This window comes from Trichosurus vulpecula, chromosome 2 (assembly GCF_011100635.1).
Source record: "Trichosurus vulpecula isolate mTriVul1 chromosome 2, mTriVul1.pri, whole genome shotgun sequence".
Lineage (NCBI taxonomy): Eukaryota > Metazoa > Chordata > Mammalia > Diprotodontia > Phalangeridae > Trichosurus > Trichosurus vulpecula.
In genome coordinates, this window is record NC_050574.1 from 201,487,759 (window position 1) to 201,515,044 (window position 27,286).

The 27,286-nt window shown below is 38.2% G+C and overlaps 1 protein-coding gene across 2 annotated transcripts in view; it reads right to left on the reverse strand.

Moving 5' to 3' along the window:
• The window catches only part of STAM2 (signal transducing adaptor molecule 2), a 47,068-nt gene extending 21,008 nt beyond the window's left edge, over positions 1-26,060 (reverse strand). Inside the window, exons 1-5 of one of the 2 annotated variants that reach the window (XM_036745405.1) lie at positions 25,674-26,060; positions 9,307-9,391; positions 2,855-2,930; positions 2,640-2,738; positions 1,372-1,518 (exon numbers count right to left, since the gene is read on the reverse strand). In XM_036745405.1, coding sequence (XP_036601300.1) covers positions 1,372-1,518; positions 2,640-2,738; positions 2,855-2,930; positions 9,307-9,391; positions 25,674-25,716 — 450 coding nt within the window. In that variant the 5' untranslated portion in view covers positions 25,717-26,060. Of the gene's footprint in view, positions 1-1,371; positions 1,519-2,639; positions 2,739-2,854; positions 2,931-9,306; positions 9,392-12,782; positions 12,814-25,673 lie in introns of those variants that run through there. The other variant, XM_036745406.1, reaches the window with a different exon arrangement.
• Positions 26,061-27,286: the final 1,226 nt, after the last annotated feature.

A 27,286-nucleotide genomic window follows, 5' to 3' on the forward strand; every position in this document is an offset into this window, starting at 1 on the left:
AATAAGTCATTTTCAGTCATATCAGACCCTCTTTTTGACCCCATTTGCGTTTTCTTGGAAAAGAAACTGTTTCTTTCTCTGGCTCATTTTACAGATAAGTAAAGGGGGTTAAACTGACTTGCCCAAGGTCACACAGCTAGTATCTAAGCCCGAATCTGAACTCATGAAGATGAGTCTTGCTGGTTCCAAACTCAGTGCTCTATCTACTGTGCACCTAGTTGCCCACAATAATCTTAATTGCTGCTGTTACAAGCTGTAACTTCCCAGAGGGAAGAAACTTTGTATTATACTGTTTTGAGTGTGTTTCCATTGATATCTAGTGTGCTCTGCATGAACTAAGCATTCAGGATGCATCCTTGTGGTGATACTAGAGAGGAAAGGATATAGGACTCCTAGAAAAAGGCCCATTGATGTGGACAGTCTTAGAACGAAAGAGAAAGAATAAGAAACAGGCACAAGAGGCAAAGACGAATAGGTTGTAGCCACTTGTCTAAAAGCAAACAACTCTATAAATTTTGACAGTTCTTACGGACTCTGTACAATAATTCATGTTCATAACAATAACTCTAAGTTATTTTGGAAAAAATTCAGTTATGTTCTCTTTAAGACAAAAAAAGTAAGTCATGCATTTTTTGAAGATTCTGATATTAAAGGATTAAAATAAAGTTTCGAATCTTAACGAGGTAAAGCTTCTGTGAGCTTAAAAATTTAAGCATGTGAAAATACCTCATAATATCTAAAACTATATTTTTGTGAACATAAAATATCTTCTAAATTCTAAAATTCCTCTGGTAATAACCTCCTAAACTCTCCTCTCCCTCTAACCTCATTCCTTCTATGCCTGCCTGTTTACACTTACACACATATCGAGTTCCTCTATCCTCCCTCTTCTCCCAGTTCATTACCGTCCTTACTTCTCTCTCTCAGTTCAGTGTTCAACTATACACTGGCCTCTACCACTGCCTCTGTTGCCAGCCTACCATGCTTAATATGCCAAGGTTCACACCATTCTTTCACCAAACAAGATCCTTCACAAAATTTTCCTCAGTTGCCTGTTTGAAGTGTTCTCATTCTCCTGAACTTGAGTATTATCTGTGGCACTAACTCATCCTTTACCATATAATGATTTATGTAATTAGCTACCTTTTCATGTAACTATACCCTATCTCTAAATTAGACCATAAACTCGATGAAGGCAGGGGCTATCTTACTCACTGTACCATATGTAGCACCTGGAACATAGTAGGCATTCATTAATATTAGTTTAGAGGGTTTTTTTTTTCAAAAAGTAATATTTTTTCCAATTTCTCTATTTTTATGCTTTTACATTAGACAGATTCTAAAAATCACTATAGGAAAATTTAGATTTACCGGCAATGCTGCTGAAGGAAAAGTAATTCCTTCTTCTTTCATGGATTTAATAGTTGCAGATATCAGGCTAAACTGTGGATCTTTCTGGAATTCTTCTGACCACTCCACCATTAGAGATTTCAGCTTTTCACATACTTTTGGATGAGCCTTTTATATGATAGGACAGCAAACAGGAAAAAAAACCTTTGTAGTCTTATATATGTACACATAAATTACAAATGACAATGAATCATATATATGTGAGAATGTATGTGTGTATGTATGTATGCACCATATATACAGCCATTTTAATATGAAATTTGTCTTTTACATTAAATGTGAGAAAGTCTACAGTATCTCTCAGATAGCCAACTGATACATCACATCTTTTCACTAAATATCAAACAACTCAAAAGAAAAGCTATGGTATCTTCCAAAATTACATGGATTCATTACAAGAAATATGTATCTTTCATGGTAACTCTCTTAATAATTATACTTTATATTCATATTCCCAAGAGAAATACTTAAGATATATGATACTAGACTGTATTACATTAATTTGAGTGAAAACTTCTGGCATCTACCAAAAATGATCATGGAAGACTTTCTCTCCACCATTAGATAGGTTAAGAGAAGTAGGATTAAAACAAAGACTTTCTGATTGATACTTCCAGGTTGGCACATATGTGCAGGCCATTCTTCATATCTGGTATATACTTGCTCTTCAGTTCTACCTGCCGATATCTCTCCTCTTCAAAGCCTTTCCTGATACCAGTGGTTGAAAGTGACCTTTCCTTAGGCAAATGCTTCTAGAGAGCTGTGTCTAGGCACTCCTTTCACTTCATCACATTCTATCATATTCATTAGTGTATATGCTGCATTTGCAAGTTTCTCCAGAGCAAGGACTACGGAGTTTTTTGTCTTTGTAGTCAGTATGTCTGGCACAATGTCTTTCACATAGTAAGTGCTTACTTAATGTCTGCTATGCTGAACTATTAAAACAAACTGTTCTCTTTGTTCACTAATGGAAATAAATTGTGAGGCAAAGTCTTTGACATAGATATTAAATTTTTCAGGAAAATAATAGATGATGACACCTCAATTTTAACAATTTTAACTAGATGCCCCTTTAACGGGCATCTAGTTGAATTTCCATGGCACATGAAAATTATACCTCAATAATGGTATGTATCAAATGTGTACAAGTTATGAGATAAGTGGGTTTTTTTTGGGGGGGGTGTCAATTTTACTATAGTATCTTTAAAACCAGTTTGTTCAAAAATTACCTTGTTTTTTATCACTCCTCGTACTTCAGTTGCAAAATCACGAGAACATACTTCTAAATGAAATATCTTTCCACAATTTGATACACAGGCTCCAAGAAGCTATTAAAAAGAAATATGATATTCAAGATATAATTTTAAAATATAAATTTAATTTCTAAAATTTAAAAAATGTACTTTTAATATTCATATCAAATAATGAGCTATTTTCAACTTACAGTTAGTGCTTGTAAAGCAACATGAGGAACTTTATGATTTACTCTTTTCATTATGGCTTTCAGACAATCTTTTGCTCTAGAAAAAAAGGAGAAAAAATTTAATTAATTCAGTATTTCTGTACAACTATGTTAATGCATATATGTGCCTATCTTTTCCCATAATCTAATCAGTCCAAAGTGAATTATGAATTTCAAGCAAGCTTTTAAAACATTTTAGGTAATTACTATCTTATAAATGAAGCACCTTGTATATTAATTCTTTATTTAATCTCCTGATGTCAGTAATACTGAAGAGAGTTTGGCTATTAATAGAATACTAATTTTAAGCATAACCCAAGGTACCCATGCCAATGCTGGGGGTAATCCTCTTTGAGAGAGCCAGGCAACAAATTAATCAATAGGCATTTATTAGGTTCCTACTACATACGAGGTACTACCTTCTTTCAAGGAGTTTACAATCTACTGGGAAACAATATGTACGTATAACAATAATAATAGGAGCTAACATTTAGATAGCACTTACTTTGTGCTAAGCACTTTATAACTATTAAGTTGTAAATAATAACTGCATTATTACTAGCTCAGTTGGGCCTCACAACAACCCTAGGATGTAAGTGCTATTATTATGCCCATTTTACAGATGAGGAAAATGAGGCAATGGTTAAGTGACTTGCCAGGGTCACAGCTGGTAAGTAGCTAAGGGCAGATTTGAATTCAGGTCTTCTTGACCGCAGGCCCAGCAATTTATCCACTGTGCTAACAACTGGAGGAATAGGCAAAAGGTTTGGTAGAAGGTAGTGTTTGAACTGCTACTTGAAGGATAAGAGGAAGTCTATGAAAACAGGTTAAGAGAAAGCACACTGAAGGTATGGATGTTGGGAAGCATACAGCCCAGAGACAGGAGAAAAAAATGCCACACAGGAAGAACACAAAAAATGTAAATTTGGTTAAACTACAGAGTACTGGAAAGGGAATAATATATAATGAGGCTATAGGGTGGGGTCAGGTTGCAAAGGGCTCTAAAAGTCAAACTGCAATTTGTTGATTAGGGAATGACATGGTCAGATTTACAATTAAGAAAAATCACTGTGGCAACTATATGGAGACTGGACTAGAGTGGAGAGACTGGAGTCAGGGAGAGCAATAAGGAGGCCACTGCAATATTGTAGGGCAGAGTTGATAAGCACCTGATATAAGATGGTAGCTATATGAGCAAAGAAAGGGTCAGATGTGAAAGATGTAGTGAGCAACTGATAGGATATGCAGGTTAAGAGTAAGAAATTGAATGTGATACCAGGGTTTCAAAACTAGAAATCTATATGCCCAATGGGTTATACAAATGTACATACCCTTTGACCCAACAATATTGCTTCTAGGGCTGTATCCCTGTAATATCAATTAAGTTGGGTGTCTTTAATTGAGTCTTACTAGGTGCTAAACCCCAGGCCCAAACCCCTATCTACCAGTTGCTAAGCCTATATGGACATGAAGCCCTCAGGGTCCTAAGGGGAGTTGCTAAGACCAGAGCCAAGAGTAGGAGAGCATATAAAAAGAGACAACAGAGCTATCTGCTGGGGGCTCTCACTCTTGGTGGGGTGCTGACGCGGAGACTCTGGGCAGCTGTAGTTAAGAGCCCCGCCAGCTTATAAATGCAGATGTTGGGACTTTGTTAAACCCTGGTAACTATGCACTGAGATTTAAATCAGACAAGGTCTATCTGTTGATGTTAGTAATTTGTTTCTATTTGCTCTGAAGTTCAGGGTGCTGGCTTTTCCCCCTGAACTAAGTGAATGATATTTGTATGTTCGATTAAATTGACACTGTTAACACCTTAATGTTGCTTTCCTTAGTAAAGCAGATCAAAAGAACCTGTGTTGGCAGCTTTCTGTGTGCTGGTTGTTGTTGGGTCTTATACCCCTACAGCAGCCACTAGCAGACTGTTGCAATGATCCCAAAGGAATCATAAAAATGAGGAAAGGAGTCACATGTACAAAAATATTTTTAGCAGCTCTTTTTGTGGTGACCAAGAACTGGAAATTGAGGGGATACCTATCAACTGGGGAATGGCTTGTGTTTTTAATGTATTTTTATGTATTGTTAATGTATTTTTGCTTAATGGGAAGATTTTTCCCATCCATTAATAGGCCCATGTGACCTGCTTAAGTCACATGGAAGCCTAAGTCACATAAGCCTGGGTCACGAGGGTTGTGATGCCCTCTGACCCTGAAGAAGTTTATGTATACATACCCTGAGGTTAGCATTTTGCTTCAGGGCTCACTATGGGAAGAGTGTTCATGCAATGTAGCCTGATGAGACTCTAGGTTGCTGTTAAGGAGCCCCACCCCCAGCTTTGAAAAACCCAGATGTTGGTGTTTCTCTCTCTGGTAATTATGTATGTATGTATTGCTTTTGGTCAGAAGCCATCTGTTGGTCTTTGCTGTTTGTATTTGCTCTGTTTATATAATCTGTTTGTATTTTCTCTGAAGTTCTCTGACTTTTCTCCTAAACTAAGTGAATGATATATGTATGTTTGATTAAAGTAAGATTGTTGACCCCTTTAAAGTTCCTTTCCTTTAGAAAAGCAGATCAAAGAATCTGTGCTAGCAGCCCTACTATGTGCTAGTGTTATTGGTCTTACACCCCCACAGCAGCTGCTGGCAGCATTGTTGTTACATGGCTGAACAAGTTGTGGTATATTAATGGAATACTATTGTGCTATAAGAAATGATGAGCAGGCAGATGTTAGGAAAACCTAAAAAGACCTATATGAACTGATGCTGAGTGAAGTGAGCAGAACCAGGGAGTACACAGTAACAGACACAGTGTTAGAGGACTGATTTTGATAGACTTAGTCCTTCTCAGCAATGCAAGGACCTAAAACTTTTCCAAAGGACTCATGATGGAAAATGCCATCCACATCCAGAGAAAGAACTATGGAGTCAGAATGCAAAGTGAAGCAGATTATTTTCTTTTTTGTTTTGTTTTCTTCCTCATGGTTTCTCCCATTCATTGTGATTCTTCTATGAAACATGACTAAAGTAGGGATGTCTTTAGCGGGAATGTATGTGTGGAGCCCAGAACAGACTGCATGCCTTTTTAGGGAGAGAGGGGGGAGAAAATCTGAACCTTAGAGAAGTGAATGTTGAAAACTGAAAATAAATAAATATAAAAAAAAAAAACCCTGGGAGTCTAGAAGTACAGTGATGCCTTTACTAGAAAAAGAGCCATCTGGAAGAACAGGAGGTTTGGGAGGAAAAGATAATGAGTTCTGTTTTGAACATGATACATTTGTGAAGTCACTAGGACACAGAGTTTGAAATGTCCAACAGGTTAGGTAATTGGTGCCATGGGACCTCAGGAAGGAGACTAAGGCTGAATATACAGATGTTAAGTCACCTACAAAGAGGTGATAAATTAAACTCACAGGAGCTGATGAGTTTACCTAAAGAAATAATAGAGAGATAAAGCACCCAAAACAGAGCACTGGGGAACACCCACACTTAGGAGGTATAACATAAATCATGAGCAACAAATAAAATGAAGAATGAACAAACAATGTAAAATATAAAACCTCAAAGAGAGCAGAATGACAAAGAGATGGATGACTAACAGTGTCACATGCAGTAGAAAAGTCAAGAAGGATGAAGACTAAGAAAAAACCATCAAGTATGGAAATGTTGAGATCACTGGTAACTTTGGTAAAAGCAGTTTCAGGTGAGTGATGAAGTCAGAAGCCACACTGCAGAAAGTTGAAGAATAAGTGGAGAAGCCAGGAGTACAAGCAGTTTTTTCTTGGAGTGTGGCTGAGAAAGGGAGAGAGGTATAGGTATAGGTCTAGGACAATATCCTAAGGAGAGGATAGTAGGGTCAAATAAAGTTTTCTGAGGATGAGGGAGATAGGTATAGGGAAGAAACCAACTGACTGAGAAAAGCTGAAGATTAGAGAAAGAATTAGAAGATGAATGAGAGGGCAAACTTCTAGAGATGACAAGAGGGGAGAAGAAGAGATTAATTAGTTCATGAAGATGGAGAAGAGCCATTTCCTTATCAGAGACTACAGGAGATGAGAGAGTGAGGGATAACATCAAGACGTTTTGAGATTAATTATAAGGAAGAGGAAATTCAGTGCTGGCCTCAATTTTCTCAGTAAAGCAAGAGGCAAGGTTCACAACTGAGAGAACAGGGAAGAGGGAGAAATAGGAAGCTTGAGGTAAAAAAAGTAATTTAAGAAAGGCTACTGTGGGGAGACTGGGATTTAATTAGGTATGAATAAAAGGATTGCCTAGCTGCAGGGAGGGCCCAGTCAGAAAAGTTACGTGACTACCTCCTGCTCCATTCAACAGCATATTCATGGAAGTAAAGGGGGCAGATGGGGAAGAGTGGAGGAAGGAATAATCTAGGGCAGGAGTGGGGAACCTGCAGCCTCAAGGCCACATGTGGCCCTCTAGGTCCTTAGTTCTTTGACTGAATCCAAACTTCAAAGAATAAATCCTCTTAATAAAAGGATTTGTTCTATAAAACTTGGACTCAGTCAAAAGTCCACACTCAAGGACCTAGAGCCTTAAGGCCACAGGTTCCTAACCCCTGATCTAGGGAAAAAGTCTGCCAAGTGATAAGTGGCAAAAGAATACAGTGATGAGGGATCTAAGAGTAGATAATAGTGTGAAGCTGAATTGGGTGGCGACTGGGAAGGAAAGGGGAAAGTGAAATGAGAGCAGGGGTAACAACCTGAGAAAGTACTAAGGAGCACAGGGGCTACAGGTCACGATGAGGGTAAAGAATAAGGAGGGCTCTCACCTGACCAAAATTTGACTTCTGGAAAATGTTAACTGTTTAATTCAGATCAAAGCCAAGGGAAAGTTTAAGCTCCCCAAAATGATTTAGTTATTCCTCTAGCTAACTGTGTACAGGAAGATCTCCCTGGCCAGTTTTGATTACTTTGGTGATATGTAAATCTCCCCTCAGTCCATGGTGAACCCTCTAAATGCAGTTTAATCTGTAACTTGACTTCGTTTACCTATAGAGTCTATTTAACAAGGTTTGTCTCCTTAAAGAACATGTAAGATTCTGACTCTGCTTAACCACGTTTATTTGACTTTTATGACACTGAAGGAAACATACCTATGGCCACAGTGCGCTTGTTTCCTAGTGTAAGTTTAAGTCTTGACTGAAACTGACCCTGCTGGCTGTGATACATTGGCAGAAGTTTGTCACTAATCTAGCCACTGCCACTCCTTAAAGGAATTCTATCAGGCTCTAGAAAAGATATGTAGTGAGGAGGATGCAAGTGAGTCATTAATGAACTCCCTTTGAAATCATAACCCAGCTTTTCACTTCTGTAATTATGTTTTCACTAGTATGAGAATGTAATTCTTTATTAATATCATTGAACCTAGCTTTAAGTAGCTAGAAAACTGTTTAACCCAAAAGTTGACTGCAGAGGTCAGGCTAACCTAAAAGATACTCCAAGGAAATCAGATGGTTGTAAGGAATACTTAGATCCCACGCAGTGATTGTTTTGGGTTGGTTCAGATCTTGTTTTGAGTCCACCCAAAGCTTGTGTTTTGGGTTCCCCTAATGAGACTGACTTACTTGTTGACATAAATCTCAAACTGCCCTTCTCCTGGAGACTACCTACTGCCTACTAGGCAAACATCCTTAAGCCCTTGTCTGAACTCTATATGATGGAACCTCACAAAGACTCCAAGAGGGAGCCATATCCTCTTTCTAGCTCTCTCCCTATCAAATGACCTAAGAGATTTCTTTCTAAAATCAAAAGAAAAAAAAGAATAAGGAGAGCTGAGGCATAGGAAGAGATGGAATGGCAGGAAGTTTTAGTCAGAAAGAACTGTCAGTTTTTGATCAACGAAGTAGAACACTTGTGGGTAGATGATGAAATCTAGTCAAAACAGAGAAATATAAGGAATCTAAGATGAAAACATTATCTGGTGGTTGTTTTTTTCCTCCCCCAGAACAGTTGATTTTGAGGTGGAAAATCATGTATAACAAAAATTTCATCCAAGTAGTAAGTATGATCAGTCAGTGACTGGTCACCAATACTCTGTCTAATATCTACTCACTATCATCCAATTAACCTGGTGTACAGCTACTAGAAATGCCTAGCTTACATAGACATTCCCCAAATAATAAACTCTACCCTATGTTAAGATTGTTCCATATTTAGACAATGAATTCCAAAGGTGAGTTTTCAATGGTCTGCAAGTTTCCTCCACCCTTCAAAAGAAGAGCTAAAAGAAAAAACCTGCAAGTTCAGCTCTTTCCCACTTGCTCTAAGCTTCAAGATACTTTACTTTCATCTCTGCGCCCCCTCACACCCCAGCCCTCAATAGGCTCCCCTTTTCCTTACATTTATTTGTAACAAGTTGCAAGAGACATAGCACACAGTGGAGGGAAAGGATTCAGATATACCCAACTATGACCAATCATCTTACCCATTAGGAGTACTTCCAACTTTGTCACATATATCCATAATAAGTCCCCAGTCTTCACTGGTGTTATATTCATTTGTAGCCTTTTCTACAAGAAAAGAGAAAGCACTTTAAGAACACCAAAGTATATATAAAGAAGCAAGAGTTTAAGAAAAAGTCTATTTCTCACCCATTTAAAGACAAAAACAGCATGGAGAAATTCCATAATATTGAGTAATTTCTATTCATCCTAATTTTACATTTCAAAACATCATTAATAGTACAGGAGAAAGAAATACAAATGTTAGTCTGAATAAACTGAAACTATACATATGACACATGCACAATCCTATCAAACACTACCTAATGAACACTAGTAAGGGGGAGAAGTCTTAGAAAATAACCAACGTTCTAAAGCATGAAAGGATATATTATTACTATCATACAGCTTTTACACAATTTCAATGTCAGAAAAAAATATACTACTTTTTCTTAATGTTAAAAGGTAGTGAATACAAAAACTATCACATCAGTTAACACCAATCTTTATGTCATCTCTCTAACATCAGAAAATACATAGCATTTTTTTTTCAAATAAAGCAAAATGAGGATAAGTATAAGATATGGTAGAAGGAGATAAGAAACAAACAGTTTATTCATGAAAAACAAGTAACAATTGATGGCTACCCTTCATCACTAAAAACAAGTCTACTCTAGGGAATACGGAACAAGGAAAATATACCAGATCCCTAAATGTGTTAAATCAGATTTAAACACTCCCTTTCTTCGAAAAGTTTTAAGGGTTCTACAAATACCCTCTGCTTAAAGCAGGCCTGCACAACCCGCTCAGCTTGCCTGCAGAACACCTAAGGATTTCCTCTACATTTTTCACAAGCTGCCTGAAATCCTTTGGCCTGCCCCAAGCATAAATGGCAGGCTCACTGCAGGTTGTGCAAGCCTGGCTTAAAGGCTGTGCTCAACTTTTTTGAATGATAGATATCTCTGAAGCTCTAGGTAAGTAATGTGTGGTTTGTGTGCTGAACAATACCGTAATTTAATGAATGTCAGCCCAGACAGTTAGTACAGGTAAATGGGTATATATTACAGCAAATGTTGTTCACTATTCATAATTTTGGGGGAAAAATTATAAAGAACATTGGCTTGCACAATATTATCCCTGGCATAAATGTTTGTCTTTCCATAAACACCAGAATAATAGCTACTCAAAAAACCCCAAACCAATCCTATAAAATCTGAAGACTTTATAATGGCCTGACGAAAGCAAACCTCATTTTTTGGTGGGCTGAACAACTGAATGCCCACTTGAGAACATTTTAAACTCAGGAAAAAATGTAAATATCATAATTAAGAAACCATTCTTTTATAGCACATCACATTGCCTGGTGATAGGGCCATTTACCACATGTATCTCCCGTCATCTGGTCTCACATGCACCGAGGGATATACTATATTAAGAGAGACCTCCTAGAGACCTAAACTTTGAATTTCCAAGAGTTTGGTCACAACATTTCATTACACCTTTTTATTACTGAATATAGAGAACCCTGAACAAGCAGTAAGATACTTTGAAAAATTAAAACATTATAAAGAAATACTTTGTCAATATCCATGAGGCACAAAAAAGCTCCCTCCAGAGTCTATTATGTTTTAAAATATAGATTTAATAAGAATCTGAGTCCATCTATTAAAACACCAGTAAAAAATATACTCATAAACTGTAAAGAAAAAACAATTCTGAGAAGAGACTGACTGTGTTAGGCATTTTCTATGCTTCTCTGATTGTATTTCAAAATTAATTTTATAGACTTTGAGATAAATTAGCTAAGTTACAACTCATAATAAATTATGGTTCCAAATAAAATCTATGATGACAAGCCCTAGCTTTAAAAACAACAAGAACAAATCAAAAATCCCACCTCACTAAAACTGCTTAAAGCACTATCGATGTCATTGTTCTTAATCACTGAATATGATGACACTAATGCATGGCTAAAAAGATTATTGTTTTGGTAAGAATTTTTGTAATACTTGACTCAATTACTTGATTTTCTTAATGGTTAAGTTTATTGTATTTTTTTAATTGTATGGCAGTCTACTAATTAGGAATTATATTACTCATTCAGAATTTGTGTTACTCAGTCAAGGGTCTGGACTGAATATGACCTTAAAATTAGGGAGATGAACTAGATGATTTCAAAAGTGCCTTCCAGTGCTAACCTTCTGTGACTCAAATGTTTACAGATTATTCTCATTTAGTCTGGCACACAGTAAGCACTTGATAAATGTTTCAACTTTACTAATCATTAAACTGGATCTCCTAAATTGTTTTATGTAAGTGGATGGATTCAAGCTTTTCATCAACACATACTGTTCTCAAAATAAATTTTAAAAAAAACCAACATTTAGGTTTTTTTAACATTTGAAAATACACACTCCCCTGAACTCCTACACTGATGCCTCACTGTGGCATGGAGGCTTTGCCAGAAACACAAGCTCTGAAAGATCCTAAGCTAGACAGGCTTTGAGTATGGGCCACTAGTGACAGACTATGTCTATTGTCTGAAGGCCAGCCTAGTTATGAAAAACATAAGTGGTTTCCAGGAGATGACTCTTTTTGGCCACAGGACCTCAAGAACCTGTTAAGATGTTGTAATTTATGATAATGAAGGAAGCACCTACACCAATGAAACCACAGATTTTACATTTTACATTACATTACATCTGTACCTATGTACAGATACACATATGTAGGTTTTTACATTTAATAATCACTTTTGTAAAAAAAAAAAGATAAATGTAGTTTTTATTTAATGTCTTCAGGCTGAAAGACATAATGATTCAATAATGGAATTCTGAAGTTAGGACTATACAAATTCAATGCTCAGGCAATAGGGTACTCAATTTAACTGACTTTGGAATGAAGACCTGGGTTCAAATCCTGATTCTTCCACTTGCCTGGTATATAATTGACAAATGATCTGTAGAATAAGGGCGTTGGATGCTATCATCTCTAAGTTTTCCTCTAGTTCTAAATCTATGACATTATACTAAATGCATGATTGAATAAATGATATAATGATATATATCACTGTAAAATATTATATATGTAGAAGGGTTAAATATTAAAAGAAAATGGGCATAGCCATAGCTCTTTCTGACTAAAACTAAAGGTATTGATCCTCAAGAATTTTCTTTTTTAAATAAATTCCTATAAGGGCTTATTTTCTTTCACTGTGTATGTGTATCTTTTTTTTTCCCCTTAAGAGATGAATTGGTAAAACCAAATTCAATGAAGGTTCAAATTATCTAGGTTTCACTCTTATACAATAGAGTGTCTCAAAAGTCTTAGTGCAGTTTTAAGCTTTAACTGAACTAAGAATTTTTGGGACACCCTGAACTTTTTATAAAAATAAGAGGCATGGACAATCTTCTATAAATATCTAGTGGTGAGACTGAAAATAAAGTCACATAAAACTTACTCAAGCTAACTAGGAAACTCAAAGAACCATCTCAGATCTGTAAAGATACATACAAAAGATAGAATTAAGAGCAAGTAACAATATGAATACAAAAGTTAAAGTTCTTTAACAGTATTAGGTACACTGAAGCCTAAAATAAACTGAGAAATGCCAGAAATATTAAGGGCAACAAAAAGAATATTTTTTAGTTATGGGAAACAGGAAGATCAAAGAAGAGACAGGAACGGTGCTGGCAGAGTAGATGGGATAGCCAAAGTCAAAGATAGAGAAAAAGCTGAGGTGTTCAATTCATATTCGATTTTTTTCTTCTACCAAGAAGAATATTTCTTAGAAATAAAGAACAAAAATGATTGACGATTAATTTACATTTAAGTTAATCAAGGAAGGTCAGAGCACTTACTCACCAACCCCAGCTACACCATATTCTAGGGACTAAGAACTCACATATCTTGCTGAGCTATAAAACTGTGGGAAACCAAAGTAAACTCCAGGCCTGGAGATGTTCTCCCAAATTGCAAAATGGGAAAGAAGACAGACCCCTAGTGTATCTGTGGTCACTTAACTTCCATTCCCGGCAAGAAGTTTTGAAGTGTTAAGGGAACTATTTTTCAGAACATTTACAAAGGGATGTAGTATCTTCCTATAAACATATGAGACAGGGAGAAGAGATTTGTGGGCTGCTTGCTGAAGCATTAAGTTCCCCATCACCAGGAATTTTCAAATGATGTCACCGCTGACCCTAACACCAGGCATTGTGACATGGTATAAAAGAACAGTTTCTTAATTATAATATTCACATTTCCTTCTGAATTTAAAATACTTCCCAGTACACAACTGTTGAGCTCACCAAAGAGTGAGATCTCCCTTTGTTGACCATTAAAAAGTCTTCAGATTTCAGTTTTTTTCCTTTTTGGGGGAGGGGCTGGGGGAAAATAGGGAGGAAGTGGAGAGAAGGATTGTGTTTCCATTATTTGCAGAGTCAAACATTTATACCAGATATCATTTACAACTGGTGTTCTTTAATTTTCTCATTAAAACTGAGTTTAGTGAGTAATACTTACTATAGTATAATGTTTAGTCCAGCATAATAAACAAGTCATATAAATAAAACTCAGGTCAAATACAACAGACAATATTTACAAGTTAAAACATATTTTCTTTCTGTTAATAATTTGTAAACTACAAAAGCAATATGTACTATCTTCTCTAACCATGTTATTAGGTGGGTTTACTTAAGTGTTTTCAGGGAATAAACTTGGGAGACAGTCTGTTTCTATTGAGAAGCATCTGTTGCATCAAAGCAAAATACATAAAATAAACATGTACACACATATACACACACAGAACAAGTTATGCCATTCCAATTTGGTCGGTCCCCCCCGCCCCTTTTTAACAGAACATCAGGCTGGTAGATCAATAAAATATCGATACCAAATATCTAGTTTTCAGCAAGACCTCTGACAAAATCTGCTGCAATGGAAAAGATGGTGGTTATAAGCTGAATCATAACTGAGATGAATTTAGAACTAATTAAATGACAAAACCCAAAGTAGTGATCAATTTGTTCAACATCAACCTGTAAGAAGGTCTATCTAGTGCTACAGACCTGTCCTTGGTCCTTGGTTGATTAACATTTTTATTAGTAACCTGAGTAAACCAGTAAACTTATCAAGTTTGCTGAATACACAAAGCTGGGAGGTGATTGTTAATAAGCAGATGAAAGAATAAAGATCCAAAAAGTTCCCAATAAGGCTAGAAGATTAAATCTAAAACGAAAGTGAATAAAATACTCAATTTTAAGTATAGGACAAGGGACATGCGTCTGAGACTATCATTTGTGTTAGATCTGAGGATTTTAGCGTAGTGTAAACTTACTGTGAGTCGGCAATTTGACATGGCAACCAAAAAGTTTAATTGGATTTGAGGCTCCTTTACCAGAAAGGTATCTTCTAAAATAACTGAAATGAAAAATTCTGACTATTCATTGGAAGGTCAAATACTAAAGCTGAAGCTTAAATACTTTGGCCACATAATGAGAAGACAGGACTCACTAGCAAAGACTCTTGATGTTGGTAAAGACTGAATGTATGAGAAAAAGGGAACAAGTAGAAGATGAGATGGATGGTGTTATAGAAGCAACAAACAGGAGCTTGAACAAACTTTGGGAGATAGTGGGATCACAAAGTGTCAGACATGACTGAATAATAATAACAAACTGTCCAGAATGACTGAGATCAGAAACTCCTAGCACTTTTCCCTACTTAGACCATATTTGTATTAATTATATTCAATTTTCCCACATTAATAGAACAGTAACAAAATGAAAGCAGTCCAGAAGCATGAAATGATAGTAAGGTGATTTGAAATTGTGCCAGTTCAGTTGAAGGAGGTGAGAATGTTTAGTACCGTGAAAAGAAAACTTAGGAAGAACATGGTATCTCTTGGTAACTATGCTGAAGAAAGATTAGACCTGTTTTATTTGGTTCCATGGGGAAAACTACGAAATATTCTAACAGGCAATCCAAGATCAATATGAGGAAAAGCTTTCTGTGGGCTGCTTGCCGAGGCATTAAGTTCCCCATCACTGGGAATCCTCAAATGCTGTCACCACTGTTAAGTAGACTACTAGTCCAGTGTGACTTCACAAGATAATAGGTTTGGAGCTGGAAAGAACCTCAAGTCATCAAATTCAATTCTCTCAGATTGAAAATGACAAAACTGAGGTTCAGAGAAGTGGACTTACCTAAGGTCACACAGGTAGTGACAAAACCGGGATATGATCCTATGATCTCTGACTCCAAATGCAGTGTTCCTCCTACTATATCATGCTGGTTAGATAACATGTAGTCTCATTTTTTGTTCTAAAGTCCTAAAACATCTCAGACATTCTTCCCATGCCTGAGATTCTATTATTTGGAGAACTGGTAAAAGTCATTTCATGAGAGACTAATGAAGAAGTCAGGGAAAAGTGACCAGGATGGGAGGGGGAAACGTAAAATCATGCCAAAGGAGAATTTCTTTGAGAACACTGGGGATGTCCAGTCTGAATCTCAGCAAGGCTGGTGCAGCTCTACATGTTAAGAGGATTTTCCCCTGAAATCTGCCTCCATGTTCTTCCCACCCATTTCTTTCCTCTATAAGAAAGTACTAGGCCTCTGCCTTTCCCTCTCCAAAGAAGGTAAATTGTGATGGCCCAAAGCTGCTTACTTAACTTGGGGTTTACAGGCTCTTTCTCAAAGACCAAGCCTTAAACCCAATTCACTCTGGAAGGCATAGATGGGACCACAATAGGTCCCTGCCCAAGCACCATTTAAGGGCTATATTTTGGGCCCTACTGGCTCAGAGTGAATGTAAATAGTTAACTGTTTTTCTTTGGGCCAGCAACCCTGAGGGCCTTCCACTCCCTTCCCCAGGGGCCATCCCTAGCCATGCTTCTTAAAGAGGCCTATTAACTGACAGGAGTTGCCTTACTCAAAGTGAGAACCTGAAAAGGCCTTAGCCTAAAAGGGCCAGGGTCTCTTACTGCATCTTGAGTCATCTCCAGTCTTCCTGATGAATATCTGGCCACTGGATCCAGAAGGCTCTGAAGGAGAAAGTGAGACTGGTGCCATTCTGGAGAGAAATTTGGAACTATGGGCTATAAAAATGTGCATACGCTTTGACTCAGCAATATTACTCCTAGGGCTGTATCCCAAAGAGATCACACAAGTGGGAAAGGGAACTGTGTGTACAAAAACATTCACAGCAGCTCTTTTTGTGGTGGCAAAGAACTGGAAATCGAGGGAATGCCCATCACTTGGGGAATGGCTAAACAAGTTGTGGTATATGAATGTAATGGAATACTATTGTGCTATAAGAAATGGGGAAGATACGGACTTCATTATCACTTGGAAAGACCTACAAGATATGATGCTGAGTGGGCAGAGCAGAACCAGGAGAACATGGTACACAATCACAGAGATATTGATTCTGTGGTGACTAACTTCGATAGACTTGCCTCTCCTCAGCAATACAAAGTTCAAAGACAGCTCCAAAGGATTCATGATGGAGAGAGCTATCTACATCCATGGAGTCTGAGTGCAGACTGAAGCAAACTATTTGCTCTCTTTTTTTTCCTCTTTTTTTTTGTTTTGTTTCTTCTTTCTCATGATTCATTCCACTGGTCTTAATTCTTCTTCACAACTTGACTATTGGGTAAATAAGCTTAATGTGAAGATATATGTAGAGGATACATTGGATTCCATGCCATCTTGGGGGGAAGGGGGAAGGGGAAGAAAATCTGGAACTCAAAACATGTAGAACTGAGTGTTGTAAACCAAAACTAAAAAATCTTAATTAAAAAAAAAGTGAGGCTGGTGACCATGCACAGCCTTCACTCAAAACAGTCACCTGCAAGTCATGTCATCATCTCCCTGATGTCAGACAAACACAACAACTACTACTAAGTAGTCAGTAATCCAGCAACTTCTGCTCTAAATATAAAAATAATGATTTCTTTCTTCTAACAAATTCACCTTAACATGAGAAATCATTTTGGAAGTAAAAATATAGGAAAGTTTATAGATTTTTGTAATCTGCAAATATAACAAATAGAAGGGAAGAAACTGAGTTAAGTTACGTAAAGAAGTTTTTTTAAGATTTATCACACTGACCTGATGGAAAGTCTAATTTCTGTTTAAAAGTTAATGTAATTATAAAAGTTTAAAGATGGAAGATGCAGAGTTTATTTTTAAAAATTATTACTTAGCTATTCAAAGTTTACATCTAAAACACTCAAATTAAATGTCTTTATTATATTAGTTTAAACATTTAACGCTTCAATTAACCTGATAAATTAGAAATATTTCAAAACACCTACCCACCAGCCACTTCCCCTCTCCCCATCAAGTAACTAGACACCTTTTCAACTTCAAGTTAAATTAATAAGTAAAATTTGCCATTCAGTCATTTTCTAATATAGTTTCAAATTTACTATGGGGAAATTAAAAAAATAAACTACTGTTTTAAAAAGCGTAAGTATCTTCTAAAATTGAAATACATCAGCATTTAAACACATAAATCTGAATTGTAAAATTATTAAGGTTCTATTAACCTTATTTTTGAAGAAAAAGATTAAATCAAGTCCTCTTAATACCGAAAACTGAAACACAATGGGGTAGCATGGTGCAAAGAAGGATTTAGAATGAAATTCTGGCTCTTTCACTGACTGTGACCTTAGGGAAGTCTGTAACCTCTTGATATCACATTCCTCTTCTATAAAATAAGAAGGCTGGTGTAGTCTTGGGGTCCTTAACCTTTTTTTGGTGCCATGGATCCCTTTGGCAATCTGGTGAACCTTATGAACCGCATTCTAGGAAGAATGTTTTTATACGCATAAAATAAAAAATATAAGATTACAAAGGAAACCATTACATTAAAATGAAGTTAGCAAAATATACAGACCCTGGTAAGAACCCCAAGACCAGCTGATCTCTAAGGTCACTTCAAGCTCCACATCTATTTTTCTATGACTGATCCTGTGGTCTTATTTATTATCATGGGCCCTGACCTAATAAGAAGAAAAATAGACTGTGCTCTCCCCCATGTCATAATACTTCATTTTTAATGAAGAAAGAACTAGGCAGTATGGTACTGATTCTAAAACATGATAGAATCACACATCGCAATAAAAATCTAATTACAGAAAAATCAAACTACAGCAATACTTAATTTACCTAGGATACATTGAAGAAGTAATGGAGGAAGTAGAAAGGCTCATAAACAGTCAAAGTTGACTTCACAAGTTATTTACTTTGCCCTTAGGTAACCTCCCAGGCCTATTTGCACTTATTTTTACACATAATGCTAATAAGCGTGCCAAACCAAAAGAGTGTACAGGGGGAATGGGGGAAGAGACTTGGAAGTGAAAGCTGAAGGGAGGAGACAGAAAAGTTGTTTGTTTTTTTTTTAAGACACAAAACCTCAAAAAAGCAGAGCAATCGAAGGTCATTAAAAAGAATAAACCTGTACACCAATGTTCATATACAGTATAACAAATGATATTCATAAAGAGTAAGCTGTATGATCAAAAGGTAAACTCATATTCTGCATATTTTGTCATGGTATTTATGAGAAGTATCATGAAGTAGTGAATAGGAATACAAGGCTTACCTCTAAGCTAGAATGACCTGAGTTCAAGTCCATTACTGAGCATATATGCCCAGTGAAGTCAAAGACAGAAATAAAGGTCTAAGAGATACCAAAATATTCATAGCAGCACTCACTGTGGCAGCAAATAATTGGAAATACAGTGGATGCCTAATGACTGTGGAGTGGCTGAGAAAAACCACAGTATTAGAATACAAGGAAGTATTGCTATGTATATAAATTACAACTAATAAATTACAACTATGAGAAATTCAGATACATATGGAAGGACTTCTCTGAATGGATACAGAGTGAAACGAGCAATAAGCAGATCAAAAGAACAACATAAATGACTATAATAATGGACCCTGAATAAGTGAAAAAACAATGGTGGTCTCAAAAACAGATAATCAAATCTACCTCCTTCCTCACCACAGAGGGGGATATTTTATATGTTGTCAGAAAGCTGGCATTGTTTTGAGTATTTTTGCATTATTATCTCTGCTAGGAGGGAGAGTGGGAAGGATTCCCCTCTTCCAAAGTCCCAGAAATGACTATGATACAAAAACAAGAACAAGGAATTAGGAAGATAAAAACAACCAATATAATAGCAATTAGATTTTCTAGATATGTGCACACACAAATAGCCTCTGCCGTGAAGTCACTCAAATGCAGTATGAGCAAAGAACACGTAGAGGTTTTATTTACTGAGCAAGAGAAGACTTATGTTGCCCAGCAACAGTGGATGACCATTTCCAAGTGGGCAACATTTTCTAGGGATAGTGAAGGCTTCTCTTTTGTCATTAACTACCAACCTTCTCAGGTTAAATACCTATTTTAAAGACAATTTTACTCAATATAATTTAAACTCTCCTAATAAGGCCACTACCACACAAAACAAACTGGATTTTTACAACACTTCTAAGAAAGCAAAATATTGCGAATGACTGAATCCTTCTGTAAGCCAGCTAGAAACGATTAAAATGCAGTTAAGAATAAAAAATGGTATCTAGTTCAATGCTTCCCATCTTGTGGTATATGAGCAAAGGAAATTGTTTCAAACTAAATAATTGCTGAAAGTTTTAGCTGTAAGTAACCCAACTTCTGGATTTTTTTTAAATACATACATTTAAATGTTTAAAAGTTTAACTCAGTCATATCAAGAATGGTTCCCCAAAAAGCATATTAGGGATTTTTTAATCACCTGACTTTTCTAACAAAAACTTCCAATTTTACGGTGCAAAGGTACATAAAGTGATAACGGTTTAAGAGAGGTGAGTGATTTATAAAATGTCTATCAGTTTCTAACCCATTCTTCTTTACTGTGTCTGAGGAATGGAAATGGTACCTATACTAATGGTCACTTAAACCCTACAATGGACTGCTTCAGGGTAATTGAAACTTAGTAAGGCCTATTTTAATGGGCCTTTCTGTTGTTGGGTATCCCGGGCTAAAGGCCATGGTAAAGGAAAAATGAATTATGGTTGGAAGTTTTTCAGAAAAATACTATAGGAAAAGACTATCCAATTATCTTCCCAAAGTAGGTAGCAATAGCACTCCACAAAAACATCAAGTTACTATAATCTAAAAAATACTGCTAAGTACCATAAAGAAGATTTTGGAGCTTCCAGGCAGACAAGATGAAACTAGATGCAAAAGAACACAGAAAATTAAGGGAATTATGGCTAATGCCACACTGTCTTAGGGCCATAACAGGAGTTCTTCCATGCAGCAGGCCATTCAATAAGTAGTGAACATTTGGAAGCAGAAAAAAGAGAAATTCAAATGGTATTACCTAAGAGTGATGTTAATAAACACCAAAACCATGTAAGTGAAGAAGAGAATAAAACAAACTAAGTAAGATAAGTAAAGACCCAGAACTGGGAGAAGATATAAACCTCTCAGAATGAGGGATGATATAATTCATACACGTGTAATCATTTGACTCAGAAGGTTAGGATGAACAGTCATTGAGTAATGCAGTCTGTTGGATTATATAATAAAAAGCCTATAATGGTTACCACACCTTTAACAAAATCAATTTATTTTACTATCTAGGATACTTATGGGCTTGTTCGGCCATTGTAGGAAAGGAGTCTGAAGCTTCATCCACCTAACCCACTGAGGATGGTATGATCTTCTATTCATTGGTAAAACCATACTACTTAGTCCCACTCTTGCCACCCCCAAATCTGACTAAGCTAGAAGACCCACTTTTCCCCTCTGCTGACTTTAAACTCTAATGTTAAAGAAGGGCTATTTCACATTTTTAAACAACGTGAGTATTTTTTACATATAATGTATAGCAAAACTGGAATGTAAATATTGTCTGTATTCTCTTACATTCTAAGTAGACAAGATAAACTAAATGTCTCAAGGGAGTCACTAAGGAATTTGGGGGTTTCAGTATGTCGAGTTTTTTTTCAGTTTTTGAGGGAAGATTGGGTGTTTAATTTCTTTGATAAAGGGGGACATAAAACTATCATTTTCAGCATACAATGGTTATTATCCATCTTGGTATCTCGCCTCTTTCAGGCACTCAATGAAATTAAACAAGAACCATCCAGAACATCAACATATTTGTCAACAAAAAATATGAGCAATGGTCAAAGGTTATACCTTATAAATCCTATATTTGACACCTCCTCCTCTCTGAAATGCTGTGATCAGGTTTATAAAATCTCCAATTGTCTGGGCACAAGATTTTTGAAGCGCGAATAGAGTATGAGCTAAATTTTGTAGACAGGAGAAAATATTAATCGACAGCTGTAGACTAAAAGTAATTATCAAAGGCTTAGCAACAGTAGGAGGTGATGCTTGAATAAGGAATAAGGAATAACAAGTTTATCTAGCTGGAGTGAATGGAGAAAAGGAAGGGAAATGGAAGTTGGAGAGCAAAAAGAAACAAAACTCAATGAAAGCAAATGGAGGAGAAAATATAGGTATACTGAGAGGGAGAAGAAAGAAGGGGAAAGGTGACTGCTGGGAATTTTAAGTCTGACAAAGTTATTTTTCTTCAGAGGCATACAGAATCCTTAAGCATGGCAGCCTAGAATAATGGAAATAACAGCTGACTTTATAGTGCTTTAATGTTTACAAAGCACTTTAACAACATTATTTGTTTGTAAAATTGGGATATCTTTAGTACTTACTGTTATTTAAAAAATAAGCAGATGTTACAATGAAAGTGTGTACTGGGTATGTAACTCACCAAATTACTATATATTTAACCTACAAAGACTTTCTGAAGGAAGATTTGAAAATAACTTCAAGTAAAAAACCAGCAGTTTGTATGATGTTAGCTAGTGTAGGTATTATAGATGGCCATGAAAAAACAGCAGAAAATGAGAGATTGTATGTGACTAAAGAGAAGTGGTTTAAAAAGACATTCTGAAACAACCTAATGGACACTTTAGAAAAAAATCTTAAAGCCAGATAATCTCAACTGCTTTGTTGTGCTTATTTGATTTAAATTAAAATGAAGTAGGGTATAAAACTCAGTTAGGTACTACAAAGATATAGGGAAAAGATAATCACAAAAACAAATCTTTTTCTATGCTTGTAAGCACATATAGAACTTCATGCATTTATATTACTAAATATATGATCCCACTTTCCAGTTACAGAAGATCAGGCACATGTTTCTAAGATGACAGTGCCTCTTTCCTTTTAGACTGATGCCATCCATGGAGTATGCCTCGATAATACTAGTTTACATTTGTAGTTTTAACATTTTCAAACTGCTTTAGATATGAAATATGCATAAGTAATTATTTTTCCCTCTTTTTGAAGTAAAGTACCTACACCAGGGGTGGGGAACCTGCGGCCTCCAGGCCACATGTGCTCCTTGACTGGGGCCTTTAGACTGAGTCCAAGTTTTACATAACAAATCCTTTTATTAAAGGGCCACACTTGAGGACCTAGAGGGTCACAAGTGGCCTTCAGGCCTCAGGTTCCCCACCCCTGACCTGGGCCTTAGTTCCATACTTTACCTCATGCATATAAGGCTCTCTGATTGGAGGGTGGGGCCATGAACTCCAGACTTCCATTTAAGGAGGAGCTCAGCTCAGAACATCTCATTTCTTACCTGGCTGCACCTCTCAGAGACATGCCCCCAGGGTTGGGTTACTTTCCCCTCCACTCCCCCGGCTTTACAGCTTTCTTTTTTGTGTGCAGTCTTCCCCCAAAGGATTGCAAACTCCTTGAGGGCAGACTTTTTTGTTTTTGGATTCCCAGCATTGAATACAAGAGTCTGGCACACAGAAAGCACTTAGTAATGTTAACTGAAAAAAACTAACAACCTTTCACTAGATCTTACTTCTTCAAACTAAGCTCTAAAGCAATAACTATCTCCTGTGTCCTTCATTGCCTGAGCTTCTTTACAACCTATTAACTCAAACTTCCATTCCCAATATTCTACTGAAACAATTCTCTAAGTGACCAAGAAAGCCTATTGATTGTGTAATATTTCACAACTCTCCCCCTCCTTGAAATCTGAGTCTCCCCTAACTTTCGAGCCTTATAACATTACTGACTTAGAGGAGCCTCACAGGCCTTCTAATCCATTTCCATAATTTTACTGATGAAGAAAATAAGGCCCAGATATGTTAAGTGACATGCCCATGGTCACATAAATGGGATAGAGGTGACACTAGAACCTAGATCCTCTGATACCATCTCTTTCTACTTTGCTTCATAGATTCTAATGGCAGCCAAAACATTCATCTCTCTCTTCCTGCCCTCTCCTCCCATTTTTCAAATATTGTAGATTCTCTTTCCCTTGTCTAGAAATTCCTCCTGCCACATTTCCACCTGAAAAATTATTCTCAACCTTTAAGGTCCATCAAAGGTGTCACCATTTCTATGAAGTGATCTCTCTCAGATTTCTTATGTCTCAACCTGCTTCCTCCCACTTAACCACATTCTACCCTGATTCACTCTGTGTACCTATCTCCCTTCGAAGTTCCTTAATGTCAGGAAATATGTTGTTTTTCCATTTTGGTTGTCACAAGCGCTGTCACAATACTTTGCACGTAGGATCAGAGCTGGAAGAGGCCACCTCCCATTTTACAGATGAAGAAACTGAGGCTCAGAAAGAATAAGTAACTTTCCCAGAGGCCCAGAAAGGAGTGACTTGCCCAAAGTCACAAAGTAGTAAGTCTCAGACTCAATATTTGAGGTCCTCTAATTAAATCTGGCATTCCTTTCATTACACACAGAAAAGGGACTTAATATTGGTTGACTTGGGTCAGGAGATCTGATACAATCTTGGCTTTACCACAAACCAGCTGGATGACACTGGGTGAGTCACTTAACCTCTACATCCCTGTTACTCATTTGCAATATCCTATGTCACAGGGTTGTTGCAATTGCTGAGAAAAGATAACCTGAAAGAACTAAAAAACAAATTAAAAAGCAGTACAAATGTTAAATGACTCTTACAAGCTATAAACAATTACTAGGCTTTCAAATAAGAAAATCTAAATTACTGAAACAAGTACATAATTATGAGATTCTATACAACTCAGGCATGCTTTCAGCCACTTTAGGATATATTCCTCCTACCACAAACTTCATCTTATGTAGTTTTTAGTCATCAAGTCAACCGGCATTTATTAAGCTTCTACTATATGCCACTGTGCTAAGTGCCAGTGATACAAAAAAAGTTAAAAAAAAAATGCCAAAACACAGTCCCTTGCCTTCAAGTTCAAAATCTAAGGGGGAAGGGAGGGGACAGCAATGCAAACTATGTATGAAGAAGATACAGTACAAAGAGGATAAATTTTGGATACCAAAGACGCTAATATTTAGGAGACCAGGAAAGGTCTCTGGTATAAAGTTAGATTTTATGGGAGAGTGGGGGGGGGGGGCAGGGAGGGCAGAGATGAAGAAAGTGAGGATCCCAGTCATCGGGGGATAACCAGTGGAAATGCCCAGACTTGGAAGATGACGTGTCTTATGTTAAGAGTAATTTTTAGAGGTCCAGAGAAGTACTTAATTTTTTTTGGCTGTTCCATGAATACTTTAACAATCCAGCTTCGGCCCCACCTAAGAGCATTCTACCAAAACCCATAATTCTGAGGAGTCTAAAGGTCTGAAGACCCTTTTAACTCAATCTACTGTTTTAATGCTCCCCTATCCTATGACCACCGAGGGATCTGTTTCTTGTTTGCCATGCTACAACATTCAGTGACTGGCAGGCAGCTCTCGCTCCTTCTTTCTATGGCACAACGAGACCGACAATCGGAATTCGGCTCTGCCGTCAGGACCCCGGCCAAGACGTGGGGAAAAGTTGTCAGAGGAGCTTCCCCTGCACGGCTGGGGAAGCCCTGTGGGAGAGGACCAGGCTGCCCCTTGGTGGGGGGGGGGGGGGCGCCACAAACTGCTGCATCACGTCCCTGGCCAGGCTTGCGAGGAGTGGGCGCGTGGGACCGGCCCTCACACGGACACGAGGAGAAGGGCTCTAACACCCTCATCTCTGCATTAACCGCTTCCTTCGGGCTCCGAGGGCAACGAGACAAGGAGTCCTGCCGGGGGTCGGGGAAGGGAGAAGAGGGGAAGTCTGGGGAAAGGCGTTCGCTCCGTAGCACCTCCCCCCAGGGAGAGAAAGGTGCACAAGGAAGGGGCAACAAAATGAAAGAGGGACTAGTCCCCAAAGAGACGCTGCCGTCGATTCCCTTCCCCCTGCCCCCCCCCCCCCCCCCGCCGCCGCCCCTTCTCCGGGGGAACAGCCCCTGTAGCTCAAGGCCTGGCCCGGTGACTCACCAACATCCTGCTCAAAAGGATTAGGCGTAAACAAGGACATCATGTCGCAACCAGGTCCGCTCCAGGAGACGCTCGATAAGGGCGACAGACGCGCCGGCAGCGGCCACAGAGCTTAACTACCCTACTCGACCCAGCGGCCGCCGCTTCCTAGACGATCCTCCGGCCCAGCCTCAGCACTTCCGCAAATGAAGCTGCCCCTGTTCGTGCCTGAAACCAAGGGGTCGAGACCTCCTCCCGAGCCTCCTGAGCTACGCCTTCCCTTGGCTAGACCCAGACAGGATGTCAGCGTTCTTCCCCGCTTCTTCTTCCATGAGCAGATCCAAGGGAGGGCTACTACCTTGACTCCAGGGTCACGCGGTCTTCAGGCGTTAGTCTTAACCACCTTCCGATCTCGAGGACCCCTTCCGGAATAGGGCCCTTCGAGGACAGGAAGTTGTGACAGGAACCTAGAAGCTGAGCGTCAAGTTGGCTAGAGTCCGGCACAAAGGCCAATTGGTGGCAGCGGGGGGCGTCCGTGCCCAGCCTTTCCACGATGTTCCGTGCTCTCCCCGAGAACCTAACAGGGACATATCAGCCCTTAAGCGGATGAAACAACACAGCCCAGCATTTCATTAACTGCTCAGCCTCCTCCATAGGCCCTGGGTTCCCAGGAAATGGGGGAACCTACTTGATCGCCAGGCTTGGTTCTCCCGGCGTGATCGATGTAATGGGAAGAGCAGTGGGCTAATGAGACCCAGGTTCAAATCATGGTGCTGACATTTGACTCATTATGTGATCAGTTAACATTTCGAAGCCTCTGGTTACTCCGAGAAATAATGAAATACCACTTAATTTGCAGGGTCGAGAGGAAAACGCTAGGTGTAGCCGGCTGGATTTGGATCGGACCTCTCCAGGCTTTAAGTGTGTCTTCCAGGACTAGCTGCGAGGGCTTCTGGGAAATGTAGTCCAAGGATGTTTCTCCTCAATGGGGGGCTCTGGACGGGGCGGGGCCGGGCCGGGGCCACCTGAGCGGGGAGGTTCCGCTGTCTGCGTCCAGTTTTGAGGATGAGAATGCAGACTTTAATGGTGTTTAGAGGGAGAAGAAGGGACAGACACCGAGCTGGAGAGAAAGGAGCTCCAGCAGGCATTTTGCAGCACAAGTCTAGAAACTGGGAAACTGAACATCGAGGGGCACCAACTATGAAGATGTTGCTGCCTGGGCCCCAAGTGCTGGAGAGCCTCCACTTTCAGCTGCCAGAATGAGATAGTTGGAGGCAACTGACAAATGAATAAATGATTAAAGTTTTTATTAAGGCTTTAGTGTGTGCCAGGCACTGGGCTAAGCTCTGGGGATACAAAGATACAAACAAGATATATACAGGATAAGTCGGAGATAATCACAGAAAGAAGATAGATATTAAGGGACAAAAGGAAAAGATTCTCATAAAAGGGACAGAAATGAGGAGGCAGAGGCCTGAGGAACAACCAGTGAAATGTGGGAGATGGAGTGCTGTCAGGAACAAGATTTTATATTTGATCCGGGAGGTAATAGGAAACCACCGAAATTTATTAGGGGGTTGGTCAGACCTGTGCTTTAGACAGATCACTTAGACTTTTTTGAATGGAGGGTTGAC